General features: G+C 39.4%; 1 protein-coding gene across 2 annotated transcripts in view; it reads left to right on the top strand.

The window, feature by feature from the left end:
• Positions 1–18521, top strand: part of LOC146393272 (transcription initiation factor TFIID subunit 4) — a 92379-nt gene that overhangs the window by 44943 nt on the left and 28915 nt on the right. For both annotated transcript variants that reach the window (XM_084928848.1, XM_084928839.1), the window contains one exon: positions 5713–5769. In XM_084928848.1, coding sequence (XP_084784974.1) covers positions 5713–5769 — 57 coding nt within the window. The remainder of the gene's footprint in view (positions 1–5712; positions 5770–18521) is intronic.

Here is an 18521-nt window from a genome sequence, read left to right as displayed (position 1 = left end):
TGTGCAGGCCCTGACAGATGAATTAGAGTGTGACACCAGTGGATGAAGTGACCTCCCTTTGTCCTCCCAGGCTCCTGGCCTGAGGGCTCCTCTGTCCTGGCTCTTCCTCCCCGGACACAGCAAGGAGGGGAAAAACCTTACACAACCCGCATGCACTATGAAGCTAACAAACACACTTATCCGCAGCATGTATTACCTGTAAAACATCCTTCTATCACAAGTCCTGACAGCTCAGGTGCAACAGAGCATCTGTATCACCTGAGCTGTTTTCAAAAAATAAACAGCAAGTCAGATCAGATCATGCAAATGTTTTTCTAATGATGTGCAAGAAGTTAATCATTTTGGGGTTTGTTTGGAATAAGATAGCATTAGAAATTAAAGACTGTCCTATTTACAATAGGCTGGATCACACATCACTTTCTCTCGCCGTTTCCTTGCAGCAGCTACAATGTATCTGAAGCCAGAAGCACCTATACAGCTGTTCCAATCTTACCACACAGTGTATGTTAGGAAGGGTGGATAGTGCTCTGTTAATCCAGGGAGTGGTCTTAATTCAATTCAGTTTTATTTATACAGCGCCAAATCACAACAACAGTCGCCTCAAGGTGCTTTATATTGTCAGGTAGACCCTACAATAATACCTACAGAGAAACCCCAACAATCATATGACCCCCTATGAGCAAGCGCTTTGGCGACAGTGGGAAAGAAAAATGAGCTTTTAACAGGAAGAAGCCTCCGGCAGAACCAGGCTCAGTGAGGGGTGGCCATCTGCCACGACCAGTTGGGGTGAGAGGAGGAAGACAGGATAAAAGACATCCTGTAGATTAATAACAAATATGATTCATTACAGAGAGGTCTATTAACAGATAGTGAGTGAGAAAAGTAACTGAAGAAGAAATACTCAATGCATCATGGGAATCCCCCAGCAGCCTTACACCTATTGCAGCAAACTTTACATGGTTCATAGTAAGAGCATTAACAACCTATCTATACTTTTCAAGGAGTTACTTAAAGGCTTGAGTGTGAAAATAATGGGAATAACATAGTATGGTTGTAACAGTCAGCACAGTGTAACCCAACTGAATACCTGTAGGAGATTCTGGAACATTATCAGCACCATCATCAAAACTTAAATAACTGTTTGAGTAGTGATGTTCCATCCCTTTTGTAGAAGTTCAGGAGATTTGTGCAATCATTGCCAAGGTGAGTTAAAGCTGTTCTGGCAGCACTTCTCCCAAAAGCTTTCTAAGACTCAGTGTTATTGTTGTTTTGTTTTTTTTCCCCTTAATTTGTCGCCCGTCTCCATAAACATCTGCCAAAAAAACTCAGAACTGCCTTTGAGCTACTTCCCGCTGCATTATTTTTTCCAGGCCTTTACCTTGATGATGCACACACATGGACAGGCTCACAAAACAATAGCAGCTATAATATATTGGTGGAGATCATCAAAGAATTAGCTGATAGGTTTGTTGGGTTTTGCAAGTAGAGTACACTTTATCTTAGCTATTACACAAACATCTAAAACGAAGCGTGATCCATATTTAATATTAACCTACAAACCTTAAAAATAATGATTTACTTTCAGTGTGTAATAGCAAAAACCTTTTGCTCCATGTGTAGTCAATTGAAAAAACAAAACAAAACGTTTTTTCATCAGATGACAGATGAGGTACACTTTGCTAGGACAGGGTTGGACCCTTTTTTTGCATTCAGAACCACCTTAATTCTCTGTGGCGAAGATTCAGCAAGGTGCTGTAAACATTGCTCAGATTTTGTCCGTATTGACGTGACAGCACTACACAGTTGATTTGTCATTGAATATGATGCGAATGTCCTGTTCTACTATATCCCAAAGGGGCTCTGTTGGATTGGTGCATCTGGTGATTGTAGAAGCCATTTGAGTACAGTGAACTTAACCTTTTTGTCTCTGTGACATAGCACATTATCTTATCTCAGCAATGGTCAGCAATACTCAGGTAGGCTGTCCCATTTAAATGATGCTCAGCTGGTACCAAGGAGCTTCAACTGTGCTAATAAAATATCCTTCCATGCTATCTTTGCTGTTGCCAAAGTCTTCCATACATGTCCAGTTCAAGGCTGTTTGAATGCAATATTTTTTTTATAAGGCATCTGAATATTGTGCTTCAATAACACCATGACCATTGAGGTCTCATGTTACTAACTGAGGCATGATACTGACATGTTATCAAGGGTAAGTGCAGCAAAACTCTGTTCATGATTGTAAACAGTCAAATCAAAAATTCTATTTGACAGAGAGGAGAGGAGGGAACTAACTGGTATGTTAGCCAGTCTTTGTGGTAAAGTACACCTAATAAATACGTGCTGGTTTATACATTTTCTTTTTTAATTAAGACTGCATTTTATAAACTGCAGCTTGCAAATTCGCTTGTTACTGTGCATTATGTAATGATATGACAATTAGCCATGTGCTTATCCTGCTTATGCTAGTTAGTCATCTGGAGCGGTTACTCCCTCTTTAAAGCTTGCCTTCCTTTTTAAAGCCGTAATAATTAAAGATCCTTGAGGTAAAGGTGGAAATCCAATAACGGAGTTTTATTTTGATTATGATATCCTTTATAAACAAGCAAACAAAAATGATGCATAAGCCTAGAAGGTGGTGAACTGTGAAAGTGGACAATAGTTAGACACCTAATTCTCTGTTCTTTAAAATTGTTCCAGATTGAAGGTTACTTTCGTCCAGTTAAACATTGTAGCACATGACATTTAGAACAGGACTACTTACCCTAGCCTTAAAAAAAAAAAGATCAAAACTAATGGGGTGCTAGTAGCACTGACACATGGCCAGTATTCTGATCTCAGCTTTGTGCATGTAAAGACATTTGTCTCTCAGTAAAAGAAGATCACCACTGACCAGAAAAAGAAAGAGAATCTTTTGCAAATGAAAATGCCCTGCAGTGTAACATTAGCAGAAGCTAGGTTAATTTAATTAATTTTGAATGGAGCCAATGTCCCACAGTAAAGATTCTCATTGCAGCACACCTCACTGTCTTAATTGCATTATTACGCTCCAGTCCTGCCATGCAGGATATTAGAAAATCCTCTAGTTGATGAACAGGGCCACCAAACCCCATGACCTATCTGTTTTTTTTTGTTTTCTGTTTTTTTTTTAGATGGAAAAAAAAAGACATTGCCTCAGCAGGAAACTAAACTGTAAAGTTGGTTGTTTAAAAAAGAAAAAGTGCAGCTTTAGGATCCTCTTTGTCAGGTCCCAGTTCTACATGGTTGAGCACTCTAATCATTTTTTTTACTTTGGAAAGCTGTCTTTATTAACAGGATTACTGAAGAACTTTTGCAAATGTAGCCAAGTTCTGTTAGAAGGGCTTACCTCGGGCCTGTTTGGATTGCCTGAGCTTCGTTGAGGAAAGTCTGACTTCACCTCAGAGCCACGTCTGTGGCTTTTTGGCTCTTGTTGCCATGGCGTTTCAGTTCAAGGAGAAGTTTGGAAAGAAAATTGAACGATATACTACACAAACAGTTCTTGATAATATTGTAGTACTTTCTCTATTATTTAATCATGTATTCGTTTTACTTTTCCTGCTTTTTTTCCCTTTACAGTTTTATAGGTATCACATCTGTTTTATGGTACACTTGCTTTGATACTCTGCAGCCAATATAACAGACTGATTTAAGGGAAAGCAGGAAAAATCCATCCTAAAACACTTACATACTGTTAGGGAGTGGCTGATGATTTAACTTGATTTTTGGTTCGATTTTTCTGACTTCCTCTAATAACTGTTTCACTTTAAATGTTATGTTTTTGGCTCAGTTCACTAAATTATAAAGGAGCTTCTTTATACATAGTATTTCATGTTCAGCCTTCATTTGAGAGATATAGATCGCTGAATATGTTAAAACTCTCAATAATTCATAATGTTATGTTCTTATATTGCATAAGTGAGCCATTTATTGACTTAAAGTTTCATAAAAGAAAGATTTACGGTGAAGCTTGATGCCGGCGGTTTGTTGGTGGATATTATTATTTTTTGCCTGTAATTTGTAAAGGAAATAAGATTGATCAGATTTATAAATACTATCAGTGGTAACTTAAAGAAGTATGACAAGTTTCACTCTAAATATTTGGGAGAATATGTTAACTTTGCTGTTTCCACATAGAACCCAGAGCTTAATCAAAGAAAAATAACCCTCTGATTGTCCTCATAATTCATTTTTGGCAACAAAATGAAATTTCAACATTACAAAACAGCTCCAGAATACATTCCCAGACTGTTTGTATACTATACTACACTGCATTTTTTAAGCACAGTACACTCAATTACACAAAACCAACAAAGCTTGTCAGCATTTAGTACGCAGTCCTCTTTTCCCTTCTCGACTCTGTTCACTCCTGTAAGTGGGGAAACCAGGGCAGCTGACAGAGGAGATGTAAAGCATGCCAGTGGCACCACTGCCCTTTGTAAACAGTCCATCTGTACCTACCCCTCCTATCCTCCACCCACCTCCCTGCCTGCCTCTTTGCTGCTCGAGCGCCCGCTAATTTGACCTCTTGAATAAGAAACGCACTGAAATAATCCTTTCCACCCCCTCCTCCTTCCTTCACAACAAGCCTTACCCTCTGCTATGCCAGCCATTTAAAATATGACTCAAGTCTTGAGGGATGCTCTGGCCGACTGGAGGGCAAACACATTAGTCTTAGTTGAGATACCGACCACTACGTGAACTGCCTGATATATTTAAAGCCAATTAGCAGCAAGGCTATGAAGAGCAGGTCTCCGTCCATCAGAGAGAGTACATAAGGAGAGGAAGGGAGGTAATGTTAGGGAGGGAATAGGGATGGCCTGGCGTATGTTCTAACTGATTTGTTGTTTGAAGAAATTAGATGAAAGTAAGATAGCTTTTCACTTCACTGAGATGGAGGCTGTATTGTAAAAATAAAATATGACAGGTTCTCTACATATGTAGACCTACACGATTAACCTTTTGCAATGTTTCAGGGAATAAAATGAAGACATTATAGAGCTACCAAAATCAGGTTAGACAGTAACTGAGAGCTTTGTTTGCACAAAAATGTTAGGGTCGATCAACTTATGCTCATCTTAATAGGGAAAAAAATCAAATGCATAGATTATTTCCAGATTAACAAACAACACGTAATTACTGTGTAGTGCCATAATCTGCCTCTGTTGCCTGCAGTGGTCAGCTGTACATGTACATTTGGCTGTGTGGTGAAGGATTCCCAGGGACAAATACATTCACCCAGATCTTAGCAGCTGATTAAAATAGAAGTGCTGTGTTGTTATGCCAGGGACACACACACTCACACAAACACAAAGCAACGGATAGCCACACTGGCTCTCAGTGACACATAGACATTCTCTGCCACTGATAGTCACCAACATCCTTTCCCCCTTGTGTGTGTGCGCGTGTGTGCGAGCTGGCTCGAGCAGAATTTTTAATAACCTCTTTTGATTAGAATCCCCCTCCAGCGGCTTATTTAGGGCTGGATTTGGAGTGGGTTTAAAGGCCACTGCCCCCCGGGGGGCGCTCCATTGCTGTTCTCTGAATTCAGATACGATGTCCTTGACACCTCTGTATCCTGTTCCCATTGTGCACTATTTTTGCTGCCGCAGCAACAGATGAGTAGCGGAGAGGTTGTGGGCTCCTTAAACCAGCTGTTAACCTGTGTCCCCCCCCCCCTCCTTTGCTCCACAGAGTCGCTCCAGGCAAGAAGACCCAGAGCAAGCTCGACTGAAACAGAAAGCTAAGGAGGTAAGCTGCAGCGGAGATCATTACCCTTGACATTTCCCCGACTCCAACGTATTAATTTTTCATGCCTCACTACATATGTAATGCCATTTAAAGTCGGACTTAAAAAAGTTTGAAGAATTATTCGCGCAGATTGAAGCCCAAGTGTGGAAAATGATTTTCTGCGCACCCAAGACACCCTCCACTTCTTCCACTCCTCTTCTTTTTTCTTTTCCTCATCTGTGTCGTCTCACAGCAGTGTAAATTTTGACTAATTGCTTTTCATTGGACCCGGTGTCTTTCGGTAGATGGTGTCCTTTATTTACTGTTAATTTCTCAACTCACTTTTGGCACATCTGTATCTCATCTTAAAAGTACATTTGTATTAATTTTATGTAAATTTTGTTGCCACATAAAAGTGCGATTATCTTAGCCTACACAGTGCAACAGAATTTATAGTGAGAGAGCAAAATGGATTAACTTTTTATATCTGTTTGTAAATTAGTCCAGTTGCAGCGATGCATAGTTCAGCAAAAGCATAAAAGTATATGATGAATGAGGTTTTAAGATGTACCAGTTCATGGTCTGCAATAACTTTTCCTAGTAAAAAGTAGTAAAAAGAGTTATTTCCTTTTCCAACAGGCAAAGGCATAACACTTAGCTCTGCAAACTGGGAAGTGTTTAAACTGGTATAGTGCATTTCTTTTCTGTACAACGGGGGCGCTTCATCTCAAGTGCAGGTCTTGTAATAAATGAATTCCCAGTGGAGCTCAGAAAGTAGACCACACCGTGTTTTAGTGGATGGTTAATGTTGTTTACGCAAAGGAAAAGGAAATAGCACTTTCACAGCGGAAGTTTGCCTTTTTAATTTTTTGTTTTTTTGTTTTGTCTTGTTTTTTTGTTTACACCCGAATAACTTCACTGGGTTCTTTCAGTCCTTGGCTTGCTAACAAAGATCAAGAGGCCTGTGTGGAGCTTCCATTGAAAAGTCTGAGTAGGCAGGAGGATAAAACGAGCAGCATTCACCTGTTGTTGTTGTTGATGTAGAATGTAAGGAGCACACAGGGTTTTGTCTAACTTGCTTACTCTTTTAAAGCAAGCCTTTTGTTTATTTAAGTAAAGTTTACTGAGCATGCATGCACTTTTTTGACTTACACCATCATTTATACTCACACAGTTCTACACTTTTGGCCACTTATATTAAGAATTAATTGCATCTATCTCGTTCAACGGAAACTCTTGTATTGTTGTTTGGCCAGAATATTTAATTTTAGGATGTACTTAGCCAGAGTGTGATATTGAACTTGTGACCTTAAAGTGACAAGTGCACTTACCTCAGGCTACTTGCGGCACTCTGTCGTTTCTCTTCTTCTCTTCCGGACATTTCTTTCTAGCAACAGTGAGCCCTGCTGCAGTTTAGAACATTCACACTAGATCTCAGCCTTCCCATAAGCCCCACATATGCAAATGAAGCAGCGTAATAGGCAGCGCGATAGGTTTGCCCCAGGGGCCATGTGATCAAAGTGGATCTCCTCCCTGTTAAGTGGCAGTCCGCTCGTCATCTGGATACGGCCAGATTAGTGCCTCGTGAGGAGATGCCGCGTGCATGTATGCACATTTTCATTTTCATCTGGAATTTTAAGAAGGTGGTTTGGAAATTGTTACTTTATGTAATGCTTTCTCCCGCTAGATAGAGACGAGGAAAACTCACCAACCCCTCCAACTGCCCCCACCCCCACATACACACACATACACACACATTCAGCTCCCCTTTTCCACCCTCCCTCACCTCTTTCTTTTTTGCTTAATGGCCGTCGTTTCTCAGCCCCCGTGCCTCTCCAGTTTTCATCACCTGACTGGCTCAAGGGGACAGAGCTGGCTGTTTGTGTCACTGCAGAGTCTGTCGGCAGCTCACACATCTGCGCAAATTTCATCAGGATAATGAGCCCGAGCTACTCTTCCAGGCGACGGGCAGAGGAGCCGACTCTCTTTAAGCCCTTCTCCCTGATCACACACACACACACACACACACACACACACACACACACACACACACACACACACACACATAGTCTAACACATATGCACACACGCACACACAACCACTACCACCAAACAGTCATCATTTTGGGGAGATGGAATTACAGAGTGTTATATACTCGAACCAAGTGTTGGCATGTAAATTGAGCTGGCGCATGATTTGTTTTTAAAAAGGCAGGTACATTGTGCTGTGAAACTACTTTTGCAGACCTGAATCAGTGCTGGAGCCTGACAGCCAGGTGTTAACCATGACTCGCAAATAAATTGTATGAATTGAAATGCTCAGGCTGAATGTCTAGTTAAGTCAGTTTTAAAATCACACATTTGCCTTATAGAGTTTGTTACATATATAAAACAACTGCTTCATCTTACCCTCATTTAAACTATTAAAGAATTGTAATAGGTGGGACACTGGTGTTGTGGCCCACTTGGGGCCTTTCTGGATTTTGCATGTTCTCCTTGTGTCCCACCCAGCTAATAGGTTGGTTAAGCAGGAGAAAATAGATGGATGTATATTTAATATGTATTCATTATCAGTGTTATGACCAAGTTTTACAAAAAGCAGAGATAACATTTTTGACTCCTGTTGAAGCCAAAGAAATTAATCGTTTTTAACTACACAGCATTGTCTCTGCTGATTGTCCATATTTAGCTTCCCAGCATGCACCTCTCTTTTTTGCCCCACATAGTATCTTTGCCTGAGGACCCCACTTACCTTCAACCCGACGAGTGGGCATCACACCCTGATTAGTGCCATGATTAGACCAGAGCTTTCACTTGTACCAAAGAAATGTTAGAAATTAATAAGCAGATTGCTGGGACATTTATTAAATGCTCTCTAATTGATGAACCATTTCTGTTTTGAACAGTCCATGAGCTTTCTGCTGGCCAAAACACTAACTTTGTTCAGACTGTCTCATAATTTAGGCACTTTGTTCTTAAGTTTACAGAGACTAGATCTGTGTTTCTAAGGGGATAAAACCTTCTCTTTTTAATTATGCAACAATCTTTTCCTCTAGCCCGAACCTTAGGACAGACTTAGCTTCACTAAAAAAAAAAAGAAAGGAAAAGAATGCCAGAATACAAAAGAAATACAGTGTTCTATTCGGTATGGGTTGTAATGAACATCTTATGCTCTAGGTGTTTCCAGCTGAGCTGCAGGATTTTAGTTTTGTATATTGATGTAGCTAATCCTGTGATTGTGCTTATGTATATACACCAGCAACCTGAAGCTCAACCTTGTCACCAGCAGTGTAGTCTGGTCAGATAGTTGTTGGCAGAGGTTTTGTGTGCGATAGGCTTAGCACTTCTGTTTCCTCTATTCACTACCATTTGGCCGAAAGGTCAGATGGGCTATTTCAGAAATGCCCCCAGTAAAAATCAATCGGCAAATCGTGGAGCTCAGTTCCTGTTTGTTTTTGTTGTTGGTGGGTCTGTGTGTTCTGTCTGTTCCATCACTGAGGCAGGGGGCCAAGCAATGCCTGATCATTGAAAGTGAGAGAATAAGCGAGAGAGAAGAGAGAGAGAAAGGAGGAGACAGAGAGACAGAGACAAAGAGATGGAGAGAAAAGAATACTGGGGGTGAGGGTGGGGGCAGTGGCGAGATAGAGAGGGAGTTAAGGCCAGTGGAGATACATCACAATGTCAGAAACACAGACACACTGCAGCCACAGATTCATCATCACAACCGCGTCTGCAGGCACAACTGGATGCAGGAAACGAGTGAAGTGGAGAAGAGGTGTGGAGAGAGGACAGGACAAGAGAGACGAGGGAAGAGAAAAAAGACAAATTGGCTACTACAGCTGGCCAAAATCTGGCCAAAAGCTCCTGTTTGAGTTTGTTCGACCCCGAAAGCAAATAAAGCCACGAACAGTAATATTTCCACTATATGGCACAGTTCATATAAGTTGATTAAAAACTGTCACTAAAGCATTATGCAGTACCTACTCAGCTTCCACTACGATTCAAATTGGACAAATGATAATCATAATAATACCAGCTGACTTGGGATGAAATTGATTTTACAGCTGTGCAGCTACAGGTAATTTTTACCTGAACTGGTGCATTGGGGAGAAAGTTAATAACTCAAGTGCCACCTGATCATACTTGGCAATTGGTTCATAAGTAGGCTTGTAATGGTGTGTAGTGTGACTCTTTAGTGTATGTTCTACATAGGTTTCTAATAGAGTCACAAAGGTTTTTTTGTTTTGTTTTAAATGGACAGATCCACATGTGTTCTAGTACATGTTGTTAAAAAAATGTTGTTTTTAACTTGTGTTCCTTGAAGCAGAGAACAGTGTAGGTACATATTTTATGGGATACAGCATGCATCAAGTCAGATGACCTGTGCCATCTGTATGTGAGGCCACACCTGTACATATGTACATCACTTCTAAGGGTTCATTGCAGTTGTCTGTCTTCACCAAGCCCAGTTCCACAGCAGGTCCATTATTTGCTGTACCTTGTGCCTCTCTTTAAGTTAGTTAATCTAGTACAATACATATTGGATATGGATTCAAGACTCACAGAGAAGCCTCATGCTTCAGCTGAGCTACAAGCACAGTAGTGCAGGTAGGATATATCGCCTAGTGAGCTGTCACATACACATGGTGGAACCAAAGACAAGGTTTGCAATGATAACCAACAGACTGCAGCAAGATGCAAGTTTATATCCCTTTCAACAGAATCTATGACGTTGCATTAGCCTTGATGGAAATTGCGCTATCTGAGAGTGAGGTAAACGAAGACCTTTGTGACTGTAAGCCTTTGAGAAAGTCTTTACTAAGCTATTATATTTATGAATGCTTAAGTTTTTGTTAATTGATATTTATTCAAGTCATTATTAACATTTTTTAAATAAATAAAGAAAAAAGAAGTTATATGAAGAAATAAATGTTGACAATCAAGAATTCAAACAACACATCACCAACGTGCTGTTTAGATAGAGATTTACTTCTGGGGATAAAAATCCACAATCTCCAACAGCAAATAACGTAATCTTGGCAATCCAAGGGGAAATTCGAATCCAAGAATAAAATATGGAGGTTGCCCACCACCTTTGTGGAAGTGAGAAGCAGTGGAGTTTTATATGAAAAAATATCTATAAAAATCTTATCTTGAACAAAAACAATTATAGGGAGTTAAAACATATGTTTGTAATGACGAGTTTGTGTGCAAAACACAAAACCGATGTTTCTGTTTTTAAAATGAGCTTAAAAAAAAGCTTAAAAAAAGCTTTATTTCCAATTTAACCAGCCAGTACACCCATTTAAGAAGAGCAGAACCACCTTGCCTTATTCTTTCAGACCCAACATGATAGGCAGAAATACCCACTTGTGAAATAGACTTAATTGACAGAATGTCTTCAAAAAGCAATGAAAAAAGTCTGAAAAATTCTGTCATTTACACCACTGCTTGAATGAGTGCCTTTTATAAAATAAATGTTATTTAGAAAGAAGAATTATGGCTACCTAAGGAGCAAGTAGTTGATTGTTCACAACACACTTGAAAGCTATTAAAGAAGCTCTCTCCCGGTAAGCGTGAAGTCATCCACATTCCCCAATATAGAGTAAGAGATGAGAGCCAGGGCTTTGCTACCAGGTTTCATCCTCTGATAAACTGGCTATCTCCTACTGTGGCTGGTTAGCACTCTCAAAGGGCTCCGGGTCAAATAACCCCTCAATATACTCCATGTGGTCAGCCCACTTACCAGCAAGGACTTCATCCCAAAGCTCCTCAGTGTTGGACTCATACTTTTCTCAACATCTTGAGAAATATGACATGCATTTTCCAGGATTAAATACTGAAGCTGAGGACCAGTCTGATGCTCAGCTGGCTCTCCTATTGTGCATAATCCCCAGACTGGACATACCTTGTCCTGAATCTTGGTGTGCAAAGATAAGCAGCATTGGAAGACTTCTCCGGCTTCGGCTTTGTGATCTTATTCAAACATGATGATGGCGAACTTCAAAAAAACAAAATAAAAAATTGTGCTCTGTGGGCAGCCAGACTCACTACTTGTAGCTTGCAAGTCCAACCCTGTGGAGGAATAACAGAATAGCATAAACACAAATTTAACTATGTTTTCCAGGAAGTGCTTCACATTTGTCATCACAAGTCATGTCCTTTAGGGTCTGAATAGAGGATGTTTTCAGACAGGTGTCAAGGTTCTGTGATATCCCATAGAGAGTGAATCTGGATTTACCCTTAGTCGAACAAGTGTTTCAAAGTTCCTAAAAAGAAAAAAACAAACAAAAAACTTAGATATTGACTTCACATCACATGGTTGTATTCTTCTCTAAATTGAAAAGAGATCTACATACATCTTAAAAATGATTTCCCAGCATTTTATGCTTTTATTAGACAGTTGATGTTGTTAATAATACAAAAACAAATAAGTGGGGCATTAGTCAAAGCTGTTTGGCTGGGATGTTGAGGGAGCTCATGGTTTAACACTTAAGCCACTGAGGTCTTAATTTTAGGTGTTTTTGCTAAGATGCTTGGACAGCTGCAGACGTGAAGCTTGTGTGCTGTTGGAAAAAAACGAAAAGCGCAGGAGGATTGAGATCCTTGTGAGATGATGATCCTTGCTGTTTTAAGCAAATATAAGGCAGGACGAGAGATGCACAAAGGGAAATTAACACCACAGAAAGCACTAAAACTACAGAAGAAACTACTAAAAGTGAACATTCAGCACATTTTCAGCACTTGATTCAAATTCTTTTAGTTTCCACAGCAGAACTCTGTGGTGAGATTTAGTAACAGGGTGTTTCTTAAAAGCAGCGGGGGGCTTAGTCAAGCTTCCCTGGATAAATAAAGGTTAAAAAATGGTTAACACAGTCTGTCTCCCACTGCCAGCCCAATCACTGGCAGACCTTTAGATGATGTGGGAGGGAGCGTAAGGGAGTACATGGTCTTCTCCTCTCCTCTTCTCTCCTCTCATTCTTTTTCCATTCTTCCACATTACCATGCCCTTGCAGCAACACTCCACTTCTAGCTTAGAGTGATTCCAGAAGACTTGTGTGAAACCGAGAGCTCTCCAATGGGAATCTCAAAGGTTTTTGTTAGAATAATTTTCCTCAAATATTTTTTCTTCTTCAGGCATTGAGAGATTTTTTTTTTGCCTATTTGACGCAGCAGCATTGCTTGAAATGTCTTGAACCTCTACCAAATTAATTCTGCCCTTGCTCAACTTTGAACCTTGCATGGCTCCAATTAAAAGCCTGCAGGTATATATCCTTCCTGAGGTGCAAACATATATGTTAGAGTCTGAATTCACTTAGACCACTATTCACGTGAGATATGCAGAGCCTTTTTCAAAGGAATATACTTTACCCATATATTGCCTATATTCTCAAGAACTGTTTGCATTAATGTTTTGTGTTATTTAGATCGTACCCGTTTGTTCAGCCAGTCCTTAATACACATATACATGTGTTTGACTGGCCTTGCCTTCGCCACAAGTGACCAGGTCGTGGCGAAACTGGAATCCACCCACACTATGAGCCCCATCAGCTGCAGCCTCACACTTTGTCAGAAGACGATGTAACAGCCCCTTGCTTTTTATTAGGCCAGTTATATCTCCGAGTTCATAGGCTCTCATCCTCTGGCCCTCCTCAAACTGCTCTGCTCAAAGGAGCGCTGTCCCCCATTAGGTAGGCCCCAGGGCAAAAGCCTGCTACCCTCCTCCACATTTGCTCCCTCTCCATGCTGACTTTCAAAGAGAATTCCTGCTGTTATGTGTGTCCCAATTCATAGTTATTATATTCTTGTCTTCTAGCCTTACAGATACACAATACATTCATTTCACTTGAGCAGCAGCCATCGTGGTCAACTTGCACAATCATGGTTACAGGAACATGCATTTGTGCTTCTTGAGTATATTTTATATATTAGGTTCTTTTTAAAAATTCATTTTTCAAAATAAATAAATAAATAAATTTAACAAGAGTGCTTTTAATCTAATATGTTTTCAACTTGATTTCAATTATTTTTCTGAAAGATCACGAAACAGGTTAAGATGGATAATTTAATTATCACATAAGAAAGGTCTGTTTTGTAGGTCCTCCAGATATGCAGGCTACTTAATAGTACACTGTAACCTTATTTTTTTATTTGTTGCTTTGTTGTCTGTAGTTCCAACTTCAGTTTTTTTCTTCACCTCAAGACATATTACATGAAAAAAAAAATAGAAACAGGCTTTAAAAGTACCTTTGGTGTTCCTGTGTGTTTTCGAATATTACAAAGTGCTGTAATGAGAAGGAAAACAACAAAAAAAGGAGATTTTTTTTGCCTCAGAGGGAGATAGCGACTCGTCTAGTTGCTGTACAAGCCTGTAGGTTCACTTTTCTCTTTGTGCGCCGGAGCACTCCTTGGGACTCAAGTGACAAGGGAATTGGGCATGCTGAGCTATGCTGAGCTATGCTGGTGGCGAGGTGCCAGCCTCCTTTGCCTGGGATATAAGTGAGAGGGAAGCAGGAGGCAGGACATGTTTCAATTAGGCAACAAACACCGCACACAGAGGATAGGAGAGGGGAAAAAATAGCTTGCCCACATCAGCTACCTTCTCCCTCCTGACCTTTCCCAAAAATACACTTCCCTGAACTGCTGTGCCCCACCTTTCTCTTTTTTCTCATTTAAAATCTAAAGAGTCATTTTTGTGGAAATCTTATGGGAAGGACAGTAGCGGGGGTCTTTGAGAGGTGATGCTAAGTGTGCCAGCTCGGCCTGCATGTTTCCATTAGATTGTCATGTTGGCTAATTAGAGAGCGGCAGCATGATTCACCTTGTTAATTAGGAGGACTTGCACACCATGTGCCTAGGGGCGGTGTGGGGAAGAAGAGCCCAGCCTCAGAGCCTCCTAGTCGCCTGCTGCCTATGAAGATTCCCCTTCTCATCTACCTTCCTTTCACTCCTTTTTTTTGATTTGGAAATGAATAAATCATTGAGATCGTCCTCTCTCGGAGTGTGAATATCTGAGTTCTCATCTTTTCCTGGATGCAAATGAGGCGTGATCAATAGAAGGTGATGAGCGGCAAATCTAAATGTTAAAAAAAGAGAGCAAGACAGGGAGAGAGAAGATTGCTAGACGAAGCACAGCAGCATAGAACGAGACAAAGCGAGAGAACATTTAAAGTAGGAAATTTTCCCTTAGATAAGCAGTATTTTTAATGATCACTCCTCTTCCCCTGTCGCTCCGGTGTAACACTGTCAGAATCTGCTTAACACTGATTTCTGGCTCCTTCATTAAACACCGTTCCTTGGCAAAATGTGTCGTGCAAATGTTATTATTTATAGAAGCAATACTTACTCCAAAGTAAAGGCACGAAGTCTGTAAGACACATTCAATTTATTCATGTATTTCATGCAGTGTCCCTTTATACATTTTAATTCCTGCAAATAAGTTGCATATGAAGAAGAACCACAGGGCTGTGATAGTGACACTCACATAATGACCTTAGCTCCAGGGACAACTGAGGGCTCTAAATAATTGGTCCTTCGCCCTGGAAGGACTTCAGACATACTCAACTTCAGAGGAAAAGGAACACACTGCACTAAGACTATTAGATCTTGCACATTTTTCTCCATAGGTAAAATACCACAATCACAATTTATGTGCAAAGAATTTATGATGAAACTGAATTTCAAAACAGTTTATGTCGCTTTGTTATTACATTTTTAACTTTGGGTGATTTATTATCTATTATATCTGTCTATATTATCTATTGGCTGTCTATTCAGAAAGACTAGTATCTGCACTGTAGTGCAAATCCAAAGTTTTAAGTGCCGTATATAATGTGTCAGAACATATTAGTAATGCACACTGAATATCGCATAGTTTAACTTTAAGCGTTATAAATATTATAAATCTTTAAATATAAATTCAATATAATAATAATACAAAATATTTTATGGTGTTCTCCTATTTGCAGTTCAGTTTGTCTAATGAAGCCAAACATGTCTCTATCCACACTTGCCTACATTAGCAGGTCGTGGCTCAACTCGTCTCTTTGTAGTGTATGAGTGCAGATGGAGAAGGGAAACCTGATTGGTTACCACAAATGGCCCCTCTGCCTGCAGCAAACTAACTGCCAGGCAATTCACATGAAGAAAGGCCTCAAGATGCGGCTCACAGATGTTCACGTAATGTCGGCCATGTGGGTGTCAGGTGAATGAGTTGCATGGATTACAGACATACATAAAAAACATACATAAAATGTCAACACACACACACACACTCTTATGTTAGTGGGAAACTTAGACAAATGAACACGCAATGTTACAAATACCTGAATTTCAAAAGCAGTCTTTATTAAGAAACCAAACAAACAAAAAATCTATTATTCGAATTCATGCTAAAGAAAAGACATTGCCTTTGCATCAGATTAATTCATTCATATGAAATGAATATAATATAATCAAAAATATTTAATGTGCACATATCCTTTTTTCTGTTTTGTATTAATTATTAATAATTAAATACTAAATAAACATCAGTCTGTCAGACCTACACTGCTATGCACAGTTACACAATAGTTTCCCAGTGATAATGTCTGCATTGATTTAGCAGAGATTTTTTCTTTCATGCAAATATTACAAAATACCAAACCATTCTTATGAACAATCAAAAGTTATTACTTTTTTTTAAACCTTATATTAATTTTATTATTACTTCATTAATAAATAATACAAAATAGTGTCATCTACACAAGGTCACATGACAGTCTAACAGAATGTTACAAATTTCAGAAATTCATCTAACATTGTCGTGTAAGACTGACACTGCAATCCCTGGAACCACACTGCCAGTGAAGCTAAAAACAAAAACCTTATTGTGTTTACTTATGGTTCTATTAAAAAAGAATAAATATAGTTTTTTATAACTACATTTTGCATGCATTTGATTATGTCCTGGTCCTGTGGACGTAATATACTTGAAGCTGTATAATATATCCACAAGTGTATTAGAGGCAGACCATAGACTGTTTCTGTAAATCCGTGCGCAGACTTTTTATCTTTTTACAATTAGTGAGTTGACACACTGCCAGTTAAAGCCTTCCTGCCTTTCTTTTAAACTGCTGGCATTGACTACTGTTATCATTAATTTAACACTTTTTATGTAGTCAGCATCAGATGACTTATTTTTAATGCTGGCAATTTGGCTGTATTTTAAGAAAAAAGTGATACAATTTAAATTTATTGAGACTGGGTAGTTTAAAAGAGCAAAAGACAATATGCTGTGGTTGTAGTATTTTGGTACATTTTTGTCTCTCAAACTTTTTTACACTATTAGAAGATAAAGAATGAATGTAGAAACTGCAAAACAGCGAAGTTTGTACCCATCGCTGTTTAAAAAATGTTTGCACCAGGGGCCTTGGGTCCAAGAAAGACATTCACCAAATACAACATATGCTTTGTCTATATAGTAAAAAGCTGCCTGCTTTGTTGTATTGGATCAAAGCTTTTGAAGGGTGTTTAGAGGGGGTGTTAGGACAGACACTAACTGAAAACCCAAAAACCCATGATCTTCCTTATACACTATATTGTGGGCTTTGCAGGGCGAACAGCCCTTTAGCTTCCTTCATAGCCCTGTAGCTGCTTGTGACGTCAAGCAGAGCATGTTCTGCTCTAGCAAGGACATCTGTCTGTAAGCGTCTGGAGGGCCGCAAGCAGTCCCCCAGGCCAGGAGCAGGGGGAGAGGAGAGAAAAGACTTTGTTAAAAACAGCAGAGATGGAAAACGGCAGGTTGGCCATCATGGCTCCTACAGCTTATCCTCCTCTTCACTCCAAGCGTGTCAGACCGCTCTAAGGTTCTTTCTGTATTTTAGACATTTTTGCATCATAAGGGGGCATACTGCTCTTTCTTCTGTGATAAGAAAAACCCATGTTATTTCTTACTTACGTCTTGACAGATACTTTAACGAATCTATTAAGGGCGCAGAGCTCGAGTTAACTTGTAAATAATTCATGATGTTGGGAAGCAGGTGACTGAAAAGAACAAAAAACAGTACAGTTGATCACAGATCAAATCAAGAGGATTTTCCTATTTTTTGCTATTAAAAATATGAGTAATAAAATACGTGAACTTCATAAATTTTAAACATGGTTTTAAACAGGTTTCTTCTTATCCTGGGAACTTAATCTGCAGTACAATGTTATAATAAATCATTTTTAAAAAGCTGTTTAAATCCAGTAGTCATAATTTACATTTACAAAAGCATAGGAACAGTTTAATTAGAACAATTGTAATATTCTCATTAACTGTTTTACCTTACTTTATAATTGCCACCTGCGCGTATATAAACTTAAATCTCATAGCAAAGCTGTAGATTGATTTTCTGGGTTATCTCAGAAATGTTCTACATCTCCTGACCTTTGCTAATAATTTGACTTTACAAGTCCCATTTCCTTGCCTACAAAGGGCATACCGGCAGACTGGAAGCACTGGTATTTAAGTGACTTCAGAACAGCAGATATTTATGTGGTACCATTGATCGGACTTGGCAAATGTATGCATCTTGTCAGCTGGTTATTTTTCCAGTCCGGGAAGAATTCCAATGGTGACCTTTGCAGTTTTTGGCAATGATTGTACCTATCGCTTAACAGTGCTGACAGCGTACACCAGAAGGTTCAGAGCGATTATTGCACTTAGAAGTCACGGTTCTGCTTTTTTTGTATTTCTACAAGATTAAAGAATGTGAAAAGATGTCCTCCTGCAAAAAAACAACAACAAATCA

Source organism: Perissodus microlepis, chromosome 1 (assembly GCF_051167445.1).
Source record: "Perissodus microlepis isolate ML-2025 ecotype Zambia chromosome 1, ASM5116744v1, whole genome shotgun sequence".
NCBI lineage: Eukaryota > Metazoa > Chordata > Actinopteri > Cichliformes > Cichlidae > Perissodus > Perissodus microlepis.
The sequence above is the reverse complement of the archived record's forward strand: the minus strand, read 5'-3'. Positions and strand labels throughout refer to the sequence as shown.